Genomic DNA, 24,510 nt, shown 5'->3' with positions numbered 1-24,510 from the left:
CTATGTTACTTTCTCAAGCTAATCATTCGTTTTAAGCCGAATATATTTACATAAGATTTGAATATATATACCTTAGATCTTGTAACAGACGTTCAAACACGACAAATTATATAACAGTACCTTGAGACTGTGCGGCACCTGCACTGACGTCGTCTCATACGATATGACTTGTTTTTTTAATTGAATTGAAGCTTGTTGAATATACGCATGATAGCGTTGCCGGTGAACCAGACGTAAAATTTTGAGCAAATTCAGGGCAGATGAATTAACGAAAACAAACACAGCAGAGAAGTCGCGGGTAAAGACTAAAGTGAATGTTATTAAAATTAGCCGTATCCTTGATAGTAATTGCGGTCTTTAGTTGAAAGCCAAACATACGTAACAACGAATTTTAAACGTTACCTTCAAGAACGGTCCTAATACCCTTTGTTTCTTTGCTGCTTTATTGGGGAGAATAAATTTATCCGAGTAAATAAGCCATTTTAATGACCAAGCACTGATAGTATAGAATATATAAAGACGATTTGGGGATTTACATTTGTATACACACAAGCGAGGATTAATTGGACGTATACGTATATACCTACAACTGCTGCATGATGTGTTGAAGTCTTGAAGATGAAGTGAAAATTTCATCCAGGTATACACAATTATAACAGTTCTAGAACTGATCTAAGGCCAGACAGTAAAACGGTATATGTTTAGTCTTTTCAAATAAATATATCATATCTCAATATTTCAATATGTTCATGCGCAGCACCTTGAAATGTTCAGACTTCCCTTACTAATATTCCCCACTTTCTAGTCACTTTGCACTATATAGACCAATACAGAAATAAAGATGATTTAAAATCAAACGATATAATAACTACAGTTGTAAACATGCAGGGATGATGCCACGATCATCTAACGAGTAAAATTCATAGAGAACTTAGACTCCCATTCTTTTCTTTCGTTTATATTATATATTTTGTCCTATGTGCAATTTTAGGCACTCAGACACGAGAATTATCCGAATCACGTATGGCGTCAATGGAATAGCCTCAGAACTGCTAATCAAGAAATGTCGAAGGTGCGGACCGCACGACGGAAAATAGCAAATTACAAATCAGCGGCAGAATTGAATGGAAATCAATTTAACTAAATTCAAATGATAACAATCATCGTAGGAAATTAACGACGAAGAGTTTTGTTGAATATTGCAACAGGAAAGTCAGAATTACAGAGATGAACAAGATGTCTTTTAAGAAACCAACTTAGAAGCACAAGAGATTTAAAGAGAAGCAGCCCCCAGTATAACTACAAAAGATTACTTTGGAGTCCAAGGTAAAGAGGAAGTGTTCTATATTTCATGTTGAACGGTAAAAGAAGACAAGTACGGTCGTTCTGAAAAACTACAGTACAGAAATCATATCTTGAGAGGATCTTATATATAGTAACAATGTTCAATGATGGCAAATCAACATTTCGAACAAGATCAATTCAGCTTGCAACGACACGAAATTACATGGAAAAAAGACGTCTGGGACAAACTATACTGCAGTATCAAAAAGAATGCAGAGGAATTATGAAACAATTAAGAGATAAGCAATATAGCTTTTTGAAAGCAAAATATCCGCATATAGTTGCAAGGAACAGCCTGATCAATACCACAAGAAAGGACAATTATCCCTTAACTAAAACAGAGTTTAATAAACATAAATCAAACCCGCCTATGAAAATGACAACAATTAGGCCTGCGACAAACACTCAAACACAAAAGGAAATGAATACGGCGGGAAAAAGACAAGAGACATTAAAACATCTGTCAAGTAAAAACGACAGGATGTGGGACAGACAAAAAAGTACAATTTCGCTACCGTCTTTAACGGAAAAGCGTATCGCACGTAGTCAAAAACTCGAAGTTAGGTACGTTCCAACAAGATTACCACCACTGGATGAACTTCGTTTATAAATGGCTTGTAAACAATTTTTGAGAATTTAAGAAAACTGATCGTCGCCATGGAGCAAAAATTGCTTTATAAACAAGTGAAATCAGCTGCCAAAGGGAAATATTGGGGCATGCATGGTATTGCGAATGAAATTAGGCACTACAATACATTGGGAACACAAAAGATGTGATTCGATGGAAGGACAAATATTTAGGTTTTATAGAAAACTATTATTTAACGGAATGGTTCAAAATGAACAATGTACAATATATATAATGAATTCAATAAATATATTATGTAAATTGTCATCTTTTTTACTATATAGAAACTAAAGTACGAGTCTCTCATGTAATCGATGAAACATTACATGAAGCTTCACCCCGCGCACAATATTTACTTTACAACAAATACATTTCGCCTGTGGGATTGGGGTATTTCAGTCATCAATTATTTACGCTAAATGAATTTAGACAAAAAGATTGAATAATAATTCTCCATATCAAAGAAAATTTACCGAAGGAAATTCGCTCTTGTAAAGGGGTCCGAAGTGTCCGATCAACAGAAAATCAATCTGATAATATTTCAGCCAGACTATGTTTTACAACCTATGCTTCGTTAAAAGAAATTTCAATACCTTAGTATAGTAGCGATACTAGCCAAAAATTGGTTACCTCGGCTAGTTACCCTTACTATGAATTACACGTTATTACCGTCAAATTCTTCAAAGATATTTCTCAGCAGCGATGGCTATTTTGTTGAATCCTCCAAGTAGTCTTTTGCTTCGTTAATTTTAGCGGCGAGATATGGAGAGCCCCCTGAAAAAAACGACAAAAATACGCTTTCATCAATTGGACATCATTCTGAGCCAAGCCTGCGAGTGGTAATCTTGCCATGATACATGGACGTTCTAGGTTACTCCAGACTTTTTCATAGGTAGTTTTGCATGATTTGTAGTGTTAACTATTAGAAGCACACAATTTGATATAGAGTTTTAGTGCTTCATCACATGGCAGCTGATGAATTACAGTAGGAATTGTGAAGAAATTAGCTTAATACCAACAACAAATCATGTAATTTGTTTTTATCGCCAGAAAACGTAGTGTTGGAAATTTGTGAAAATTTTTAAGATCAGAGTTTTTACTAATGCTATTGTACAAAACCATTCATCAAAGGTTTTTGTAGAGTTACAACTTTGTACTTGAGTTACCTTAATCTGATTAAAAACAAAATAAATTGGGCTGCATGACCATCAGGGTAGGGTGATTGACAAAAAGGCTGGGCCCTAGCTATCTACTTCAATACAGATATGTGAAACCTAAAAATTGGTCCAAAGATAAAATAGTGTGCACATTCCCTTAAAAAGGGGCCATATCTTAAACTGTTCCCCAGTGACTTCCATTTTTGTAGCCTTTATATTGAATTTGCTTGCCAGTTTTTCAAGTATTTTTTACTCAGCTAGTATATATATGTCAAGTGTCATGTTATATAATCTTGACTACCAAACGCACCTCTATCAGGATGATTTAGCAGCATAATTCTCCTATGAGAATCTCTTATTCTGGCTTTAGGAGCTGAAGCACTAAAAAAGATAAGGTTAAGAATTAATATAGTTCAATTAAATAGCACTGACTACTGAGGTGTAGCAAGAAAAATGACCATTCAGTGATAATTTTGAACAACAACTGGCTGATTATGCAAAAAATCGACATCACTTGTATGTTACGAAATCAATTCTAAATATTAAGACAACCTCATCCCCAGAGTTTACGAGGTTGATATTGAGAAAAACCAGTATTAAAGAGGCTTCAGAATACCTGATACCCAGTATTAAAGAGGCTTCTCGTTTTGTCATTTTTGGTTCAAATCCACCTTTATAATATCCTTTTAATGCCTGTTGGTAAAATGTACGTAGGTCTTAGATTTTCTACATGAATAAAAACCCACAACTCCTAAACTTGTGGCACATCTTGGGAAGTGATCAATAAAGAAGTGAACATTAAAAGTGGGGGTTTAATTAGTTTTCACAGGCAATCTCTTCAATCAATGGTAGAAAAGTAGAGCTATAGAAAATATGGGACAGAATAAAGTGAAAAATTGACATAAAATGCAGACTTGGTTTCAACAATGAATTAATTCGACAAGGAATTAAATACTAATTCATTGTTACAGTGTATTTTTAGCTTATAACCCAAGTTATTATTCTTCAAATCATTCCTCACATTTGCATTTGGTAGTGTCTTTGGAATAGCTTCAAACGCTGCTGCAAAATTTACTTTCTTCAATGCTTGAACTGCAAACCGGCCTGTCAAAGAATAGTCGTTTTTAGCATATATAAGCCTTGTTGGAAAATGAAAATGAGAAAAATCTAGGCATGTGAGAAAACATATAGATTGTTTCTAAAGTTTGCAACATTTTTTGTAACCCCAAAATACCTAAAAGCATAATCATATTAAATCATAGGTTTTTTTCATAACATTCACAATTTGCCATTGGGCTGCCTAAGAATCTATGCCAAACTAAACTCAACAAAATCAAAGAGGTCAGATAATTTCTGACATTAAATTTTGTTTTCCTTACAGAAAACCTAATAACACAAATACCAACTTTTATTATGGTGTACTACAATATAAATATACATACCAGCAAAAGCTGCACCAGCAATGCCAAGACCAGCCAAAACTAAAGTTGTCTATTTGGTAGAAAAGTTTTCCCTTCATTAAAAATACATACGAAATAAATACAAACAAATCGAGTTTGACAATACTGTACCTACCATTTCAAGAAGAACTTCAGTTCACTCACTTATTGAAGATAGGAAATGACGCAATAATAAATAAAACGTGTCCACGCATTCTCCACGCATGGGTAAAAATTCGATTCAAGGCGATTGTTTTGTTTTAATACTGAAATTTGATGAAATGGATTAATTACATGAGACTTGCTAACTCATATTATAGTCATACACGTAAAAAAATCCTTCTATTATAAACTGGGAAATATATTTTTCAATTTTTTTGTGCATTAAAACTGCATTTGCTAGTAATTTGTCATGAATAACACGCGTGTTAATCTCGAAACCCTGTCAACAGTATTTTTGCATATTTTCCCAACTCATCTGTGCACAAATGATTTCAGTGGCCACACTCCTCTTAAGGGAAAATGCAATGAACCAAATACTTATTAGCGAAATAATAATTTTTTGATAATTTTTAGATAAAATTTTCCCATCCGAATTACCGACAACCACCACCACCTCATCCTTTATCTTAGGGACTTAGGGGAAATTTTTATCAAGGTTCACTCATGTTTAGTGATGTTTACCTCCTCCACAAATGTCCACTGCATGCCCTTCGATCTATTTCAGATAATTTAGTTCAACAGTCAAAAGTGAAGGAGCAGTAAGCGGGTAAGAGAGAGGGATTAGACTTTAGAGAGGACATTAGAAGAAAAGGGATGAAGGAAATTCTCGTGATGAAAGTGGTAGCATGATTGCAGAAAAGGACCTAAGGACGTGTCTTGTCTTCCTTTCCCAAGTGTGTGGCTAAACTAAAATAATGGCAGACGATTTATTGAACACAAATGGCAGCGCAGAAGTCGATCCTGCTGCCGAGTTTCTTGCTCGAGAGCAGGACGAACTCGCCGAGTTAGGGGAAGATTTTCAAACAGATGAAAACGGCGGTGTAAGTTTAAAAAACTGCAGTGCACCAAAGTGCCCGTTTTGACATGATAGTAAAAATCTATCAAATATTTGCTTACAATTGACAGAATTTTTACAGTAGTTATTAGTTATAAAGCACAATGTGAATTCTTTTCTTTAAATTTATTATTACAACGGGTGAAAAAAGTTTATTTCACAGTCGAAAAAATCGTTTAGGATCGCTGTTTATTCTATCAATATATGTAGTTGCTGAATGATATTTCGAAATTGTGCGTTTTTTTTGTTCATACATATTTGGATAAAGTTCTCAATATAAAAAAAAGTGAAGGAAAAAATGTGATGGTTGATTCCAAATATCTAAATTTGAAAAGAAGGAAAGTATTTTCCCATTCAAAGTGTGTTTGACTGTAGTGAAATAGTGAACAATTTTAAGTGATCTAAAAAATACTCTTCAATGGTTGTAGGCACCCACAGATGATAATGCTGGTGATTTGATTGGTGGTAATGAAGATGTTGGTGGTCCAGCTATAAATGGTTTTTCAGAGGATGTATGAAAATTATACTTTATTGTGTCACTTTTCTTGAAAGCTGATTTAAACCTAAATTTTTTTACAAACATTCATGAAGTTATGTTGTTTTAAAAAGGAAAGAAAAATAGGAAACATTGCAATAATATTTTGTGGACTCTTGAGTTGACAATCTTGCTACAAGTTCTTAAGTTGCTAAAATAATGGCAATGACAACAGCCTTGAAGATTACTGCCTTGTAAGCTTAACTAATTTGATTCAAAGTGGTTAAAACACATCTCATTTGCTACATGTGTAGTGTATTCCTGACTACCCTATTTGCCTATTAACAGGAAAGTTGCTTAGGTATATCACAAGTATACTATTATATGTTTAGGATGACAATGATATACCATTAAATTCAATGTCTGGAGGTAGTCTGGTCCCAGAAATTGAACCAGAATGTATCAGGTAAACGTTTGAAGTGGCATTAATGCAAAGTAATGGTGAACTATATAGTAAATAGCACTATGCATAACAACCTGTTTTATACAATCAAAACATGAAGATCAACAATATATTTTGATAGGAAATGGAGGGAAGAAAAGTCTGCACTGTTAGATGAGATGGATGAGAAAGAAAGGCAAGACCAGGAAGACTGGATTGCTCAAGGCAAGAAAGAGCTAGAAGAATGGTATGCAAGATTAAATGAACAACTTGGAAAGACTAAAGAAAATAACAGGTATGAAATATATTTGGGTAAGAAAATATTAGTCATGAAGAGCTTTCAAAGTAACTGAGGAAGACTGTTAAGTTATCTCTAGTGATATTCTAAATAATTTGTTTTATTACCGAAATATTTATGTATCCATTTCTCAGGGCGGACGAAGAACAATTCATTGCCGAGCGAGATGAAACAAAGCCTGGTACTGAATGGGAGAAAGTCTGTCGTTTGTGTGATTTTAATCCGAAAGGTGCTAAACCTACAAAAGATACATCAAGAATGCGTTCAATATTTTTACAATTGAAACAAACTCCGTTAATCCGATGATGTACAAACATTCTTTAGTTTACTTCATATTCCTTCAATGAGTCTCGCTGTCTTTGTAATTAATGACACATGAAAATGAACTAACTATATAATTCTGATCTCAATATAAAAATTCTAGTCGTTTAGCACATAGCGAATGAACTATAGCTAGCTATACTTTGTCTTTGAATTAAATAGTTACACTTTTTGCTGCAAAGTTTACAATGTGTAGTTTTTACATAGTTTCTGTATTAGTTATATCAAAATAAATTGTTGATTTTTGCCTTTTAAAATTGAGAATTTCAAAAACCACAAACTGGGATTATGGACAAAAAAATCAAAATGAAATCCACAAGGGACAGTATATGCATATGAAGCCAGTTGGCTGCAGTTCCATAGCATAATAAATATTAGGCTCCCTATTTTTATGCATTGGATTGATAAATTGGTTGCGAACAGGGCGCCACGGTTGCCAATTAGAATATGGTAAAATAGATATTCCAAGGTCTGGATCTGCCCCATGGGTGCCAAGATTATCACCTACGATGACTATGGCAACCCTTTGTGTACTTGATGCTAATTGATTGAGAAGAGTGCAATTTGAATGTTATTGCAGTTTTCTCTCGGCATCAAGAGATTGTTTTATACACTGCAAGGAACAGTATCTCGGATGCGCTATTTGCAGTCTTTAGTAAAATACCCAGTTGCTCGTGTGAGCGGTCTTTAGCTAGTGAAATACCAAGTAGCTCGCAACTATACCATGACCTAAATTAACAGATTAACTGACAGTTGACAGAAATGCTTATAGTTTACCACTGTCAACAGTAATGTTAGGTAGAGTTAGGTCAAGTACTCTATTAGGTAGAGTTAGGTCAAAAGCCATAAACCAGTGGCAGTGTCCCCATTGGTGCGGTCGTCGCCAGGATGGACAAAGAAACGTATGTTAAAAAAACAAGTTGGTTAGCATACAAATACTTTATTACTGGTATGTAATGTATTAATGTAACTACTGATTTACTCGTACAATAAAATTTATTTGAATGTATATATACTGTATTCGGAATAAAGGGCGTTAATCCATGGCAAAAATTGGAGGGGGAGTACGGTAATAGAGTGTTTTATAAAAACCAGACAATTGAAGTTAGGGAGCCCTATAAACACGAAAAAGATTTCAAACATGAGAAAATTAGGGGGATAATAATGATAATTAGATATTTGTCCCCCTCATTTCTAAAACTGGGTTACTGGGGAATGTTCCCCCCATTCCCAGGATTGATGCCCTTTAGTTGGAATGAGTGCTAGAGTAAATACAGGAACAGAAGGTTATATCTTGATAATATCTGGTGAATAATAAGCTATTACGTACAACACCTAGCAAACACGGTCTATACAGAGAGGCTTATATAATTATTGCCCATATAATAACATTTACATCAATGACAATGTTTCTTATATAAAAAGAAAGCTGAGCGTGTCTAAATGCTGGCTGAAACAGTTAAAGAAATATGACTACTGCCTGTACTGGTCCTACTGTATTGACATGAATAAGAACACAAATCCAATCAATCCAGGTATATTTCCGGGGAATAAGGAGATCATGTTCTTACACTCCCCGTCGCTTATAATTTGACTAAAGCTGGCTGTGTATGAATAAACTCGTACAAGCTGATCACAGTAACAGCAGCTTACCAGAATTAAACTTTTACGTAAATTTACAAAACTTTTAAAAATCTATACAATTGGCGTTTAGGCAACTCGTTGACAAAAAAGCAAAACCATTTATGAAAACAAAGTTATCGGCTTCCATGACCGTTGCTCTGATGAAGTAAGGCCATTTCATGATTGGCAGTACGTTTAGGAACGCTACTTGGAGTACGCCTGTTCACGCACCAGATAAGTACCACAATAAAAGCAATCCAAAATACGGTCCCTAATAATATGGCCCACCAGTATTTTCGGGTGATCGTTTTCACATCTTAAGTAAAAAAAGTTGAACAAATCATTCGAATGGTGAACTACCAAAAATCCTACACTTTAGTACGTGACCCCCTTATCTTTCCCCAGAGCTTGATGTAAAAAAGTTACCCTTTTGACGTGTTCTTAAATTCACCCTTCCAGCTCTGTGAAAACTCCCTCACCTCAAAATGGATCACCATCAGTGGACTAATGTCATCTGTACATGTCATAGCTTTTCAACCTTTCAAGTGTAGTTTGTAACAAAGGCTGCACTATCAGGGCAAAACTAAAAGTATTTTCATAACTGAACTCTGCCAACATTGTTGACTATATTTTCCTCTAGTCCCAGTCCAGATCAGAACAATTTTGAGATTTAACTCAATGGAATAAACTTAGAGAAGGCTTAGGACCCTTAGTCCCCTCTAGAATTCTAAAAGAGGCAATGCCATGAAATATCAGTATACTTGCCTTCTCTTTTATAGTACAATTCTTCAATGTTATTAATCGGTGTCTGTAAATCCACAATCTCGCATACATGGAAGAGGTCGCAGTAACCAGTATCATTTGCACAGGGTGCACCGATTGGTAAAGTTGGTTTCCTAAAACCAGTCACCTAAAGCCAGCAAAATGATTGCTACATTAGTGGTCAGATCATTCTGGGAATATGTATAAAAAGTGATCACAAAGTGAAGACATATTTTCAGTTTTGGGAAATTTGGCAAGACCAATTTATGGTAAGACGAAGCAAGCAGACAAATTATAACTCTTCTGCATGGTGTTCATATAAAACTGTGCAAAAATAAACTACTTGCTTACACTAACCTTAGGGATACGTAATGCTGGAACACACATATTCAGGAAGTTACAACAAACATAACATTGGTACTTTGTCTCAGAACACTGGCATTCTGTCAAACCATATCTACGACACACAGAATTAGAACAGATCCCATCCATGCACACTTGAGCTTCGACTGCACAAGGTTTGAAGTCACCTTTCTTGACTCGCCCCGGACACTGGTAGTTTGCAAAGCCCTTAAGGTTACGGCATCGTGATGCAAAAGCACATTCAGTTCCATTACGGCAAACATAATCAGCACTTCTATGGCTGCATGTCATTGGATCGCAACATGGCCCTAAAGTTTCCAAATACATTTACAAATTACAATATTGTTGGGTATGATACAGAAACATGTTGTTATTGACCTAAGGGTTGTGCCATGAGGGAAACCAGGCTAGCTACATGTAAAATCTAAACAATGTTGGCAGCCAATCAAAGTGTAATACAAATTAAATGGGTAAAATTGCAGTTAGGAAATACTTTTCTGGTCCTGTATGTATTTATGTCTACCCAGTAAGGGTGGTTAAAGGATTTTATTTGAACTAGTTTTCAAGAAACCAAAAAACTGTAACTTGATTCTGTAAGATCAAGATAAAGAAAGGGTTTTAAATGCAACATAACACTATAATAAATAAAACATACCATCATTGGGACTGCAGTAAGATCCTGCACGTAATTTGCATGTCTTAGGATCACAACAGTTTCCTGGATCACTGATTTTACACTCTTCTGGCGAGCCACAATCACACTGTTCTTGATTTTGACGAACTGTATCACCGCATTTAGGCCTACGCTCAATAATTCTTGCTGGAGTTTCAAAACACTTCAGCTCTGCATTGTCATTCCTATCTTTTATCAAAGGTCGAGTGATTTTACTGGATTTCAAGGTACGAATGATTGCTCGTATGCTACATGGGGAGTATTTATCATTGTTTACTCGACCTCCATTTGATGCTTTGTTGTACATGATGTAATTTCCACCTTTACCTATGCCAGGTTGACATTCGCTTGTGTCTGGATCATCCTGAAGAAAAAGTTGCGAAGAATCAATAAGTTATCATATTACTGATGAGTGAAATTTATCTACAACAGTATGACCTGAGAATGCATGACAAACTATATTAATTCAAAATTTGTTTGCCAGTGAAAAAACTTACTGGTGCACCAAAGGCTGTTCCAACTTGACGAAGAAATGCAATTTCTGCAATTTTAGGCTTTACCATCTCCCCGAAAAACTTGTATGTGACAACACCTGTATTGTAACTTTTCAACTTTTGCACATTGAAATTTTCATAGATTTTAATAAAGTAACGCCTTGCTTCACAAATGCCACCATCATCTTCAAGACTCCATGATAGACCTATAATCATAATTATAAAGTTACCAATTTAGGACTAAGGCGCACAACATTTGTAGGGAACCAGGTGAATTATTCCTGAGATGGTTGGTTTTACTAAGAATAAAAAGTTATGCAACTGTTACCCAATCAATTTGGAGTTTTAAACTAGTTCTAAGGTACAAGATATTTGTGTAATTCATCCAGTGTCATTGGTCTACACAGGGTCTTGCTAACTACATAAATTCACCTGACTGCTGTGAATTTTTGCGACTAAATTGCAAAAGCTATACCTGTAATTCCTCCTTCAAAGTCTCGGTAAGTGAGAAAGAATGCTTGGCAGTAACTGTCGTAATCTAGATCAGACACGAAATCTAGAAAGGTGGAAACACCCATGTTTTTCGGTCTGAGTGCTTCAGGAGTTGTTTCATAGGTGTATGCCATAATATGACCTATCATTAGACGAACTTGGAACAATTTTGCCCTTTTCCATTCGGGAGTCTGCGCCATTTCCTTGAATTTTTGATTCGCCAATCTCACAAGATAAACCATTTCGCCAATAGCTCTGCCAGTGTCATTTCCCCAGGCTTCTGTGAAAAGATAATCACCCTCTATCGAAATATTGCAAACCTTCATGTTATCATTATTTTCCTCGTTGTACAAGTTGAATTCATCTGGTTCATCAAACGCATTTGTCTCCCTTCGGCGTCTTTTCGAGCGGGGTTCATCTGTTAGAATATTTCTTCTCCGTCTTAGGCTTTCGTCCTCATCTTTTGAACGATAAATAACTGAATGAAACTTTTGGGGCTCTGTGAAATACATTTGTGCCGGCCTTACAGTATATTCTTCGTCATTCGTGAATATTGTTCCCTCGAATTTTCCGTCTCGTATTGTGCCGAATGCCTCAGAATTAGGTTCATCTTCAAGATATCCAGCCAGTGCGGAGTTGATATGATCCTTTACTTCGTCGTTTATTCCTGCTAAATCAGGGAAAAACGTATCTCTATCTGGTTCTAAACGAAGTTTGAAATCCCGTCCGAAAGCTTTGAAGTCTAAGGACTTAGTTTCGAGTCCCTTTTTAAACGAATCTTTTATATCGTCTTCAGCATAGTCAAGCGGTTCATAATGATGAATAAGTTCAGTTAAGGGTCTCCGTTCAACGCTAAAAGCCCAAAAGACTTGAATAGAAAAAGCAAAAAGCCAAAACAACGCCTTCATTCTGGTCTTCTCGCCAGAATTCCTTCAAGTGAAGTCTTTAAAACCTAAAAAACGCAACGTAAATTTTGTTGTTATCGAAGCGCCTAGCGAGAGCGTCCTGAATATTTGTCAGAATGGAATGTACGAATTCGCACAAATACACAAACGACACGAAATTTGCAATTCAAATGAGCTCATATACTTACAAGGCGAATGCGCAGAAATACAGTCAATATAGGCAAGAATTCTTTCTGTAAAGAAGAATAAAGAACTTGCAACTTGCAATCAACGATTGATTATAGAGTAAAAGAATTCAGGAAATGTGGCAATTTTAGTGATTATGGCATTTCCTATAAGGGGGGGAGGGGCTCAGCGGATTAAAATGTAGATAAAATCAAGGGGGGTTACTCTCAAATATAGGTTCGCACGCGTACAGCATTATTTTGAGTTGAAATCTTTGTTGCACAAGAATTGGCGCACATAGCGGTAGTATGCCACCGTTACAATATACACTGTTGTATCTTGATCATAAGCACGAACTAAAAATTGTGTCAATAGAATTTGCACGAAATCATTTTGTTTTGAATAATAACCTCATACTCTAGTATGAGGAAACCTTCGCCAAGATTGTTTGAATGAATTGTAGAGTCAGGCGTACACAACGCGATTTTCGACTAAATTCTTGCGTGTGCGATGTCATTTTGCGAAATGATTTTAATCGGCAGACTGCAACAGTTTGATATTTGCCGATTAAAATCGCACAACGAAAATCGCGTCGTGTGCGCCTGGCTTTAGTTTAAGAACGAAAACCTACGTATCGCCGATCTTTGTACCCGGAAAAATCATTGCTTGGTTTGGTGGCAAATATGTATGGTTGTACCCACTGACCTATACTATCTAATATACGTCAGTGGTTGTGCCTCATTAGTGTGGTTCCCTGTTAAACATGGGTCCCCCCCTTAACTTAACACCCCGCCCGATTCTTCTGTAAGGAAGAGATCCGCGGTGGCATGATTAGTTGTTCACATACCTACATCTCAAGGGTTCAATACTTTAGATTGTCATAAATACATTTACTTGAGATAACCTACACTTTTAGGAATCAGCCTTGTAAAGCCTAGTTTCCATTTGGTCGTTTCTTGTCGTGTACAAGTGACGGATGTAAAAGAGTGTCTTGTATCCCTGCGACAAGTGAAGACTGACTTGCATACCACTTGATGCACAAGACAAGATATAAACTTACATCAACCTTTTTCCAGGGTATTTATGACTTGTAACCGTAGGCCTGTTTTAGACGTCGAACTTTTCATCTGCCGTAACTATTGTTAATGGAGCTAAAGTCTTTGTTTAAGTTCATTTGCATTCGATTTGGCACATGAAAAGTTCGACGTCTGAAACAGGTAGTAGTGACACGCAACGACAAAATGGTAACTAGACTTTATATCACTATACAAATTTTGGCTATATTTAAAATGTGTATGTTAAATGTGGAATTCATTCGGTCATGTCCACGGGGTCCACCAGAAATGATTGACCGAGTTTCAAATCTAGATATATTAGGATAAGCCAAAACGCCTTTCCAAGTATGCTATGAAGATCTATGAGATCCCCCTGCCCATATCACGGGTGCGTCCCCTTAACACCGCTCTGTCTATTTGCTACAAGTCTATTACAGCATCCTGGCAACGCCTGCAGGGCTTGAAATGATGTTTGCGGGCAGCGGGTGAGAACCAGCCCGCTTGAACACCCTCACCCGAAACGTTTAATTGATTAAATATTTGCAAAATTTGCTGTGTTGTGCCATCCTTGGCTGCCAATTCCTCCAGGTCTTCCAAGTCGACCGCTTCTAGTCCTAGGGATATGGCACTAGACTCGGACGCAGTCTCCTGCTCGTCCTGAGTATCAGTTCGCCTAAGCGCCTCAATACGGTTTTGGGCACTGCTGTCATTGTCTAGGGTTTTCGAAAACTTTTCGTCTACATTTCGATGTATTGTCTCTCGAGCACTACTTCTCTCGTGATTTTCACGGTGGTGCATACGGCCTTGAATTTGCTGCATGACCAGCGACTGAAGCTGCCCAATCTTTGCCTGTGTAAAGAAGGAAAATCAGACAAATTTTTGTACACAATTTAATGAGACAAATCGCATTATATTACTGCATACAAAAAGACAATCCTTGCATCATTTATATACTATTTCTACCTTTATTTATTACACATACCTGCATCTGGGCACGTTCATTGGATAAATGAGTAATTAATTTTTCTCTCTCATGATAATACTTTTTCAAAGCAGTTCTCTGCATTTGATACAATGAAATATATTCTCCTAAAACACGTACGATTCATGATCAGTCGCGGAAACATGCTAATGCATTTCTAGAGGAAGACTAGTATAACCAGGCTAATCTTTATCGTACCTATTGTTTCTGTTTCAGCCGATAACTGTTGGCATATATGTTCAAGTTCTTGTACTTTATCTAAAAGTTCTGCCTTTTCGTTCATGATTTGCAAAAACCTCGTCTGTAGGAGAAAAATCAGACAACAAACATTAAAGACGTTTTACTAGTGCTTCAATATCTTAAAATATTTCCTATTTTCCGCCTTAGCGACGATGATAAAGAAAGAGAGCTTTGCATGGTGATGTTTCTTTGGTGATGAACTTAGGACTTATCCTTAGAACTTGAATTAAATGTTTTTGTTTTCTTTTGTTTTTTTTTGCAAAAATATACACATTACGTTGTTCGAGAAGCTTACCTGCAGTTTGGCAAATGCTGGTTTCAGTTGTTCAACCGGTATAGCAGCATTCTCCAAATTGATTTCATCGACGGCAAGATCTTGATTTTCAATTTGTAGTTTCTGTTTCTGAACAAGTTGTTGCAAAGCGCTGATCTGTTGTTGCTGTTCGTGAAGTTGTTCGTGTACTTGTTCCAACAAGTCTCGTTGTCGTTGTTGGACCTGTTGATGTATCTGCATTTCCATGTGTTGCTGAAGAATGTTGATTTCAGATTGTGATTTGTCTGAGACTTCTGAAAGCTGATGCCGGAGTTGATCTCGTTCCATTTCTAACTGTCTGATCGAGGCAGACATTGAGCTCACCTAAATTACATGGGTAAATTGGGTAACCTCAGTTCTAATCGTTCACAAGCGAGAGATTCTAATCGGACAAAAAGTGATAGATATGAAATTAAGCAATATGATGTGGTTATGAAGTAGTTAAATACGCCAGAAAAAGAAGATTGTATGAAATATTTATGATATTTTCAGTACTTGTTATTAGATAACATGTATATGGAATTTTATAGCTGTCATTTTGAGACGTTAACCATCAGAGACAAAGAAAATCTGTTGCGGAAAATACAAAAATCTTATCTTAAACATACCACATCTTCTCTGTTGCTGTACGTCGTTGGAGCAGAATATGATGTTGTCATCTCTGGTTCGTCAACAAATTCTGAATCACTCTCACTCGGCCAACTATCTTCATCTTCAGAAACGTTAGATTCGTCAACAGGATCGCTTTCTACACGAGCATCACCCGTCTTGAGAACGAGATCTGGCATTTGCTGAACGCTGTCGCTCTCGGGAGTAACATCAAGGTGGTTGATATCTAGGATATAACAGAGAATAATGGATGTAGTGGGTACAATTCGTGTTGAACGATAGCAGGCATAGAGCAGAAAACATGCAAATCATTATGGCTTACTTTCCACTTGACTGTAGTGTCTGCGTTCCTCTACAATAAGTAGTTCCTTCAGTTCGCTATTTTGACTTGAAAGTTGGTTGATAGTGTCCTAGTAAAAATAGATTTCGAAACACGGGGTCAGTTAATATACTGGGAAAATAAATGTACGATCAGGATAGTGCGATCCAGATCGATAAGTATTCGTCCTGAGATGCAAGTATACAGAAAACAAATTAATGTGGAATTTTGCCGCCTTTATAGACAGCCTTAGCAAGAAGATATCGCTGCAACCAAGCTGTGGTAACAATTTCCTCGGCACAGTGAAACTGAGAGAAATTGAGCGACGTTTTAACTCTGGCCCAATAACCTATAATGTATATCGTTGTAAATTCGATTAACCTATATGTATTAGATTCATCACAAGCGCTTCATCCCGAGTATTTTAATAATTTTATTCGAAATTTTGCCCTAGTTAAGGTGGGCCCCTGACGTTGATCAACAGCAAGATGTTCCACACAGCGAATAAATATAGCTGATAAACTCCTACTTAGTGAAGCTGGGCAACTGATTTTCCCACTCACAAGCGGGATTTTATCCACAATTAAATATACTGAAAGAAAGAATGACTATATATAATTAAATAGTATTTAGTATGATTTACTTGTGCAGACTGTAATTCCTGATGCAAGACATCGGTCAGACGTCCTTGTGCTTCAAAATGTTGGTTTTTAGCGTTAACTTCGATCTACAAGGCAAAATATTAATAATAATTGCACCGATTAATAAAACATTTCATTACAGGATCTTGCACTGAGCCATATTTTCTCACATTTGGTCAACTTGGACAATAAAACCAAGCGCGATATAGCTACTAACTTGTTCATTGAGACTCTTGTTTAGATTGTCAATATCAGCTTGACTGTTTGATAACTATTGGGGAAAAACAAGTACGAAAAATGTCTGAGTAAGGTTCTGGTAACTTTACATTTCTTACCAGTATCGAGCGTAAAAATCTTCAACACTTAACATGTACATATAACATTACAATAGGGATACTGCTTTTTTACAGCTTTGAATATGGACTATTTGATTAGGCAAGCAAACAAGAATATATCCACGAATATGTTTTATCACGGTATGCATGGTCAGTATATTGACGGGCCCGTTTGGTAGTTGGTACAGGCTATAAATAGGGCCAAATAGGAAGTTATCCCATTAATTTTTCGCGGATCTGAGGACGCTAATAAGTAAGGCATAATTTTGAACGAATAAATACCATCTGTTGAGTCTCTGCGAGTTCCATTGTTTTTTCACTCAATTTCTCTCCTATATCTCTGCTAGCGTGTCTTTCTGATTCAAGAGTGCTTGTTAATTCCATGTTGTCATTACTCTACAATATACAAAACATCATTTAGGAATAATAACAATCCATATAAGAAAAATAAAAAAGAAAACTGTTTAACAGGTTCTTCGGTTATAACGTTTATTTTTCATGAGCTTTCGAGTGTCAACGTACAGTTTTTAACCAGTAGAAAACAATGAATTCATTGAATCATAGACTGCTAGTCAAAAGCACGTAAAAAAAAATATAATCATACCCATGCATCCGTTTTTTTTTGTAATTCTGGTTTCATTTGTATCAAATACATTTAGGTATCACTTGTATCAAATACAACTCACCATCTCAATGAAACGGCTTTCCAGTTCTCCCAGTTGCTCCTTGAGTTCTTTGTTTTGTTGCAGTGCCCTGCAGGGAAAATATCCATTAAGATTCGCAGATTAAATAGCTAGTAACAATCTACCTAAAAAACTCGGTTTACAAACTCCTAGACAATGTTTCTCGGTGAAATTTAGTGCATATGCTCAAAAAATGATGAACGGCGTGCTCGTACACGACACGCAATCAGGTGTAATAACCTAGAATTCCTGAAATGTAACTTTTAAAGTTGCTCTGTTTTAAAGTAGTTGTTATCGTAAAGGTTTACACAACTAAATCAGAATTATCTTCTGATTATCGTAAAGGTTTAGTCACAACATTCAACCCACTTGCTTATCGTTTCTTTATCACTCTGGATGCTTTCTAACAATTCTCGTTTGTCTTGTGATTCACGACTCAAGTTCGCCACAATGTTCTCCAGTTCTGTAACTTTTGCCTCACTCTCCGCAAGTTCACTAAATGAAAACAAAATTGAAGAAAATTTAATCGCCAGAGCGAAGCAGGCACATGGAGGTGAAAGGGCTAGAGGGGCGGGTAGATCTGGGGTACGCGGGTCTGCTAGGGATGTGTACACTGTTGTACAGTATATACGAGAATGTATTTGGATAATTCGGTTAGTAATGGGTTAACAAAGTGATCGTTAAAAATATCAAATCTCCACTGTGATCACAAACAACCACTTGAAATGAAAGTGAAGATACACATAGTTATTAAAAATATTTACCGATTTAATTTGTCATTTGCATCGCTCTAAAATTTAGAAACAAAGGAAAAAGGCAATTACATGTACTGTATACGTACATTTCATTCACGAAAAATATAACTGGTTTGTTTTCTTTATATTCTAAACGGCAAACTAGGGCAAAAATACCTGAACAAGAGAATATTCTATATTGCGGGAATTTAAAGAACTAAAAAAAGTGCCTATCCATTTGGAAAGCATATAATGAGTGAAAAGGGTGAAGTAGAATACCTGTTGTTGTAAATACTTTGCTAAACTTTCTTTTTCCTCGACGAGTTTTTGTATTTCTTGTGCAGCAAGTCTCGTTGCTTCAGATTGATGGCTGGCTTCTTCGTCGTTAAGTTGATCTAAAAACGAGAGGTTGTAAGTAACAGCAGTATATTCATGTGAGTTGCCTTAAATGCCATACATTTGTGACTGAAGAGTCTTCAGTGAAGACGTACTATTGTGGTTTTATCGAGATAATTCGGAGCCTATATCTAAAGGTTACAGTAGATCTAATGATTATAATTTGCTTGCAAGATCATACCAAGACTTTTTCGCAATTCGGTAATAGTTTCTTCATATTCCTGCTGCATCTCTGTCCATTGAAGTCTGTGATTTTCAAGTTGTTCATTCTAACAAAAATATGTCATTTGTTCAGCTCATGAACTCCCTTTCAAACGTCGATCATCCAAATACCCACTGTGTAATCGGTATCAACACAGTTGATAATCGTTGATAATCAAAAAGATGCCAGGAAAACTACGTATACTATTTACCACAGCAATACTCCAATTCTTAGCTCTCCTATTTAACAAACTGCGTAGAAATGGGAGAAATGTGGAATAAAATATTCCTTAGCCAACACCAATGAAACCCGCGGGGAATTTTCTCCTTCACACACACAAGAAAAGTCCGCCAAAACTTTATAATGATGAAAGCAATCCTCTACAATCGCACAAGCTTGGATTTGATTCCTACCCGGAGGGCCCGGGTTTAGCATTTTTTCCAACGACTCCCCTGCAATCACCCCCCCCCCCCCCCGCAATCACCCCCCCCCCCCACCCTAGTGACATGAATTATATATCATTCAGTTGGATCTCTATCATCTCTATTACGTACCAGATCAACAAGTTTCTGTAGTTTAAATTCATATTGTTCAACCTCTTGATTGTGTCTTTCTATTATTTGTCCTTTATCGGTGGCTAATTTTTGTAAGGACGCGGTTTGCTGAAAAACGTATTAAAAAATTTTTTAACTTGTTTTAACTCGTGAAAATATATTGCCAATATGGAGGTAAATGTGAATTTGGAGGCGGGGTTACGTACTTACCTTTTCTAATTTTTGCTCGAGTTCTGCCTTTTCATCACGTAATTGTTTAGTCAACTCTTGAACTGCTGATGCGGACGGATTGTTTGACAACTAGAAATTGATTACACCATTATGTACATGTTTAGAATTACCGCATATTTCATATCACAGACTCGTTCCACCTCTCATGGAAACGGAATTGGATTCGGAATTCTTGCATTCTACATACTCTGCATCTACACTACTTTTTTACTATTTCATAGTGGGTATGTTTTGAGCTAACCTGTTGTATGAGAAGCTGTGTTTCGTTGAATTTCTTTGCTGTTTCATCTTTAGATTTTTCCAAAGACAAACATTCGTTCACTTTTCCTTGTAACTTCTGCCTAATTTCAGAACTTTGTTGTTGTAGATCTTCTTTCTCTCGGCTGCCAAGAAATTCAGAAAATTATGAAACAACTGCAAAAAACTTTCTCGCTGGCAAGGAAAATCAACAATGGTCAATTACAATGTTTTCAAAGTATTGTTTTGTGCATGGGCACTATCGCTGTAAGTGTCTGGTTATCTATCGTTCAGGGGCCGGTTGTATCAAGCCCGCTTAGCTTAAACGGTGGATAAGTCAAAATTAAATAACACTCTTACATCTGTCTTGAATGAGTTAACTTGAATATTATGCACTAAATATGTAGTTGTAAACAGTATCTTTGCATTAAGGTTAAAAACATTAGTTTGCTTGTTGAATAAAACGATAGACTAATTAGACTTGCTTTCTATTTTGAACTTAACCACCGTTTAAGCTAAACAGGCTTAATACAACCGGCCCCAGGTCATTCTTACGTAGGATGATATACTACCATCACTCTGAAACAAGGGAAATATACTACAGGCTGATAAAATTTTCAAGCACGACTTACTTTAAGGTGTAATTTAACGTCTGAACTCGATCCCGATCTTTCCGAAGCTCGCTATTTTCCTAAAGTTTAAGGAAAATTGACATTACCATTACTGAATTTAGCTTGCAACAGGCACATACTGTATATAAATATTACGTGTAATCCACCAGATTGAGAATAATCTTGTTTATTTTTACTACATGAAGAACTTAATTCATTGTCTAACATTTTACCTCGGAAAACTTTTCCAACTTGCTTTTCTGTGTAGCAATGTCTCGTTCGTGCTCAGCATTTTGATGTCTCAACTTTTGAACACGACTGGACAACTCCGAACATTCATCTAGATTTGGACATAAAAATCTTTATGTAAGCAAAAAAAACGTATACGGACCCAATAGACAGAACACATTGTGACATTTTGTTAGCTTTCTGCTACACTTACTATCTTTTGTTTTAAATTTCTTTTGTAGTTGTGCCAATGTGGTTTGCAGGTCAGATTTTTCTGACACAAGAATACCAATCGTCTGAATATGTACCTGTGAAGGCAACAAGACGAGCAGGAAAAAATAAGAAAAGGATGCATATTTATGTATATGCCAAATCATGGCCAGAATAACAAACATGTTTAAATAAGTCTCAAATATTTTAAACACACATTGAACTTACTTCAAGTTGCTCTTTCAAAGACCTTTGTTCCAAAAGTTGTCTATTTGCAAGCTCTGTTCTTTCCTATAATAACAAAACACATTTATATCAATAAAATATGAATTGCAATATGATGTGCACTGCAGTATCTGGCAATAAAATCATTGAGCAAAAGAGGATCAAAAACAACAAATCTATTATCTAAACTGCAGAACAAACTTAATACTATCGAATCTTGCATCATTTTCACTGGTTTATATGCAATATGCAATTGACCTACTTTTTTGATCTGCTCTTGAAGTTGGATAATTTGTTTTCTCTAAAAATAAAATACTATAAAATTAAGGCTGAACATTTTGATTTGACAACAAGGTTAATAATGAAATGCTCTTGATGGATCAATCTTGGCATTTACTTGTTTGGAAAAGGGAACACATGCAGACAAACAAGTGATCAATCACTAGCCATTAAAACAATTTGTACTTGTAGTTACTACACACTGGTTGGCTGAAACAATGACACTTCACATCCATACCTGTTCATTCACATGGTTTCCTAGCTGTTCATTGTTCCGTTTATGTGATGATAAATTTCTCTCCAAATCAGAATTTCTTCTCTACAAATATTAACATAAATTCGAGCTGTCACACCAAATCCTTCATAACATTTTCTTTGCAACCAATGTCTACTAAAGCTAGTAGTATCAACATCTTGAATCTGTTTGGTGCAATATTTATTTTGTGCATCACTTGCGCCACAACATTACCTCTAATGCATCTATTTCTGAGATTATTGGATCTTCACCATTTTCCAGTTCCTGAATAAAACAAAACAAGGCTATAGGCAAAAACTTGAATTGAACTATTAGTTGGAAGAATTCTCCTACTGACACAAGCATATGAAAAATATGCCTTTAGAAAAGCAAAGTATGAGTGTAACAAATACACTTTCAAAAAGCTTTTCACTATACCTGCTTAGCAAAACCATTTAACTGTTGGTGAATTGAAAGAAAAAATAATAACACAATTAGGGCTAAATACACATGTTTTTTATTAACCAATTTACTCTCATAAACAAGTAAAATCCATGGCAAAAAAAAACATAATACAAAAAAAACATAATAGTATATCTGTGCACATTCTAACAGGTTAATATTGCTCATTGCAAACATACAGTAGAATACAGTAGTAAAGTGCACAAAGAGAGTATCTACAACAATTTTCATTATGTAGCATATTTAACATACCATCTGTTTGATTTTGTTAACTGAAGGTGAAGAATAGGATCCATTTTTCAAAGTTTGATCAATTGGTGAAGCATTAACAACCTCCTAAACAACATTACCAGTACTTATTAGTGTTATCAGTGCTAATTACATTGGAATGACCTCATTGGTTCTTTAGATGGATCAAAACAGGAATATACCTCAGGCATTAAACTATTAAAACTAAATGATCGATTTTTTCACGTTCATTAGGTACAAAGAGTATCAATTAAACTTATTTAATGAAGGTTTGAACAGCAATTAAAAAATTTGCTGTATTCCTCTTAGTGGCCCTCTTGTCTGTTATCCGTTGTACAAAAGATGATGGTAATGAAGGTGAAATGGTAATTATTTAGTTTCTTTAAATCTGTGACCTTACTGCACTTTAAACAATTTGACATATTTGACCAGTGTAAAAAAATACATGCGACGTTTCAATCTTTTTGAAAAACAAATAAAGTTGATACAATATGGATATTAATGCGTTTTAAAACTTTTAATTTTATGTCTACCCCGATCACACAAACTCCCTATGAAAGAAATGAAGTCCTTTAGCATAAAAATTCGCCAAAAAATCATAATATTGATATATAGCATACGAGAGACAAATATCAATTTCAGTATTATGTATTCATCATGTAAAATGATTTAGTATTTATTCCTTACAAATTAATATCTTATCGTTTGAAAATAGACTTACAAAATCATTTTTTACTTCTCCTTGGCTTGTTTCAACTGTTGCAGGCTTGATCGGCAATTTAGGCGGCGTCGAAGAAGGTCCTTTCTTGTCTTGAAATTTCTTAAGCTGGGAAAACATGTCATCCACATTCCAGTTAAAAACACGTAACTTTGGCTACACATACCTTAGCTAATATTCACTAAATTTTCAAATCTAAAACGCTTAATCCTTAATCAGTATCTCACCTTTTTTCTAGCAGAAGCAATCTTCTCTAAACGGGCTTTATCAGCCATTATTTCCAAACGATCTCTTACCATAATTCAATAAAAATAAAAATACAGCCATATTGATCAGTCATCTGAACATTCGTTATATGGTAAACAGTGGTAATTACCATTATGCCACGTATTTGTCCCGCGCGAAATCTCACGCGCAAATTGGAATAATTTGCGCAGGTTTCACACGTTCACTCGTTCAGTGTAATCTCTAAAAAGTTCCACCTTCCTTTATGTATAACTGAGCCTGTAAGCATATAGCCAGTTAGCTGCTCTGAGTCTCTCCTCCTTGACTGTTCTTTGTTTTTAATTCATTTTGGCCTTTTTGCTGGGAATAGCTACCTTTCAATGTCATTTTTCATATTACGTAATGTTGTTCCTTCAGCATCTCTGTACTTCTTGCAAACCTTCACCGCCTTCACGCGTTGTTTTCATTTGTTCTTCGCATATTATCTGCCTGGACTTCCATTTCAAGTCTGGACTCACTTCATCATCCTGTTTATCATTATACCTCATCTGCAATGGTGTCAGCGAGGCTCCTAACGTTTTTGGAATCACCCACAAAGCTTCGTTTCAATACTTCATTTTAAAAGGATGAATTTGTTTCGTAGATACACGACTGTAACGACCTACTGATTGCTATTATACTCTCACTTCAGTCCTTTCATATTCTAAGTAGTGGTTTGGTTTAGAGTCACTCAGTAAAGCGCACGCGCCAGTTACGATTGCAGTCAAAGATTTACGAGGTAAAGCCATTCGAATATAATTATGGAATCATATCATTTTATTTCAAAAGCAGAAATTATTTAGCAATTTATACACAGCTTTTACGACAAATTCCGTTTTGGGAAAGACAATTTGACAGCT

General features: G+C 35.9%; 4 protein-coding genes and 1 long non-coding RNA gene across 7 annotated transcripts; 2 read left to right on the top strand and 3 right to left on the bottom strand.

The window, feature by feature from the left end:
• The first annotated feature begins 126 nt into the window (after positions 1-126).
• Positions 127-1,780, top strand: LOC114519136. Of its 2 annotated transcripts, none has more exons than XR_003686548.1 (2): positions 127-298; positions 992-1,780. It is a non-coding gene; the product is annotated as an uncharacterized LOC114519136 (long non-coding RNA). The 2 variants fall into 2 exon arrangements; XR_003686547.1 differs by having other exon boundaries at positions 127-640.
• A 225-nt stretch (positions 1,781-2,005) lies between these two features.
• Positions 2,006-4,765, bottom strand: LOC114519135 (mitochondrial import inner membrane translocase subunit TIM14-like). The gene is made up of 6 exons (XM_028539210.1): positions 4,705-4,765; positions 4,572-4,620; positions 4,151-4,233; positions 3,746-3,822; positions 3,440-3,510; positions 2,006-2,746 (listed from the first exon to the last, which is right to left on the bottom strand). The coding sequence occupies exons 1-6, from the start codon at positions 4,705-4,707 to the stop codon at positions 2,679-2,681; spliced, it is 351 nt and encodes a 116-aa protein (XP_028395011.1). The 5' UTR covers positions 4,708-4,765; the 3' UTR covers positions 2,006-2,678.
• Positions 4,766-5,429: 664 nt separating this feature from the next.
• Positions 5,430-7,382, top strand: LOC114518918 (clathrin light chain A-like). The gene is made up of 5 exons (XM_028538952.1): positions 5,430-5,611; positions 6,054-6,137; positions 6,493-6,566; positions 6,685-6,837; positions 6,975-7,382. Exons 1-5 carry the CDS (start codon positions 5,486-5,488, stop codon positions 7,144-7,146), a joined length of 609 nt encoding a protein of 202 aa, XP_028394753.1. The 5' UTR covers positions 5,430-5,485; the 3' UTR covers positions 7,147-7,382.
• A 730-nt stretch (positions 7,383-8,112) lies between these two features.
• Positions 8,113-12,766, bottom strand: LOC114519082 (disintegrin and metalloproteinase domain-containing protein 10-like). Of its 2 annotated transcripts, XM_028539139.1 has the most exons (7): positions 12,662-12,766; positions 11,552-12,520; positions 11,080-11,282; positions 10,565-10,946; positions 9,904-10,217; positions 9,550-9,694; positions 8,113-9,100 (listed from the first exon to the last, which is right to left on the bottom strand). In XM_028539139.1, exons 2-7 carry the CDS (start codon positions 12,474-12,476, stop codon positions 8,919-8,921), a joined length of 2,151 nt encoding a protein of 716 aa, XP_028394940.1. In that variant the 5' UTR covers positions 12,477-12,520; positions 12,662-12,766; the 3' UTR covers positions 8,113-8,918. The 2 variants fall into 2 exon arrangements, with proteins under 2 accessions (XP_028394940.1, XP_028394939.1); XM_028539138.1 differs by lacking the exon at positions 12,662-12,766 and having other exon boundaries at positions 11,552-12,594.
• Positions 12,767-13,124: 358 nt separating this feature from the next.
• LOC114519094 (golgin subfamily A member 2-like) lies at positions 13,125-23,721 on the bottom strand. Its single transcript, XM_028539157.1, has 28 exons — positions 23,614-23,721; positions 23,390-23,494; positions 22,672-22,755; positions 22,396-22,416; positions 22,192-22,242; positions 21,961-22,041; positions 21,706-21,744; positions 21,447-21,509; positions 21,223-21,316; positions 21,014-21,120; positions 20,802-20,860; positions 20,174-20,315; positions 19,912-20,001; positions 19,702-19,809; positions 19,127-19,214; positions 18,829-18,944; positions 18,580-18,605; positions 18,185-18,310; positions 17,819-17,885; positions 17,415-17,528; positions 17,015-17,068; positions 16,800-16,883; positions 16,160-16,247; positions 15,837-16,063; positions 15,211-15,552; positions 14,874-14,976; positions 14,676-14,782; positions 13,125-14,542 (listed from the first exon to the last, which is right to left on the bottom strand). The coding sequence occupies exons 1-28, from the start codon at positions 23,683-23,685 to the stop codon at positions 14,114-14,116; spliced, it is 3,087 nt and encodes a 1,028-aa protein (XP_028394958.1). The 5' UTR covers positions 23,686-23,721; the 3' UTR covers positions 13,125-14,113.
• Positions 23,722-24,510: the final 789 nt, after the last annotated feature.

This window comes from Dendronephthya gigantea, unplaced genomic scaffold (genome assembly GCF_004324835.1).
Source record: "Dendronephthya gigantea isolate DGI-Jeju-01 unplaced genomic scaffold, DenGig_1.0 000012F, whole genome shotgun sequence".
Classification (NCBI taxonomy): Eukaryota; Metazoa; Cnidaria; class Anthozoa; order Malacalcyonacea; family Nephtheidae; genus Dendronephthya; species Dendronephthya gigantea.
The sequence above is the reverse complement of the archived record's forward strand: the minus strand, read 5'-3'. Positions and strand labels throughout refer to the sequence as shown.

What these genes read in the sequence shown, in the direction of transcription:
- LOC114519082 (XM_028539139.1), bottom strand. Translation starts at nt 12,476, where the DNA reads ATGAAGGCGTTGTTTTGGCTTTTTGCTTTTTCTATTCAAGTCTTTTGG. An exon ending in CTTTGAAGGAGGAATTACAG is followed by an intron (nt 11,283 to 11,551) that starts GTATAGCTTTTG and finishes TTATGATTATAG; the next exon opens with GTCTATCATGGAGTCTTGAA. An exon ending in GAACAGCCTTTGGTGCACCA is followed by an intron (nt 10,947 to 11,079) that starts GTAAGTTTTTTC and finishes CTTTTTCTTCAG; the next exon opens with GATGATCCAGACACAAGCGA.
- LOC114519094 (XM_028539157.1), bottom strand. Translation starts at nt 23,685, where the DNA reads ATGGTAAGAGATCGTTTGGAAATAATGGCTGATAAAGCCCGTTTAGAG. An exon ending in TTAACAAAATCAAACAGATG is followed by an intron (nt 22,417 to 22,671) that starts GTATGTTAAATA and finishes ATTCACCAACAG; the next exon opens with TTAAATGGTTTTGCTAAGCA. An exon ending in GCAAATGACAAATTAAATCG is followed by an intron (nt 18,311 to 18,579) that starts GTAAATATTTTT and finishes GTTTTCATTTAG; the next exon opens with TGAACTTGCGGAGAGTGAGG.
- LOC114518918 (XM_028538952.1), top strand. Translation starts at nt 5,486, where the DNA reads ATGGCAGACGATTTATTGAACACAAATGGCAGCGCAGAAGTCGATCCT. An exon ending in AAACAGATGAAAACGGCGGT is followed by an intron (nt 5,612 to 6,053) that starts GTAAGTTTAAAA and finishes CAATGGTTGTAG; the next exon opens with GCACCCACAGATGATAATGC. An exon ending in TAAATGGTTTTTCAGAGGAT is followed by an intron (nt 6,138 to 6,492) that starts GTATGAAAATTA and finishes TTATATGTTTAG; the next exon opens with GATGACAATGATATACCATT.
- LOC114519135 (XM_028539210.1), bottom strand. An exon ending in TGCTGGTGCAGCTTTTGCTG is followed by an intron (nt 4,234 to 4,571) that starts GTATGTATATTT and finishes ATTCTTTGACAG; the next exon opens with GCCGGTTTGCAGTTCAAGCA. An exon ending in TCTTTAATACTGGGTATCAG is followed by an intron (nt 3,511 to 3,745) that starts GTATTCTGAAGC and finishes TATCTTTTTTAG; the next exon opens with TGCTTCAGCTCCTAAAGCCA.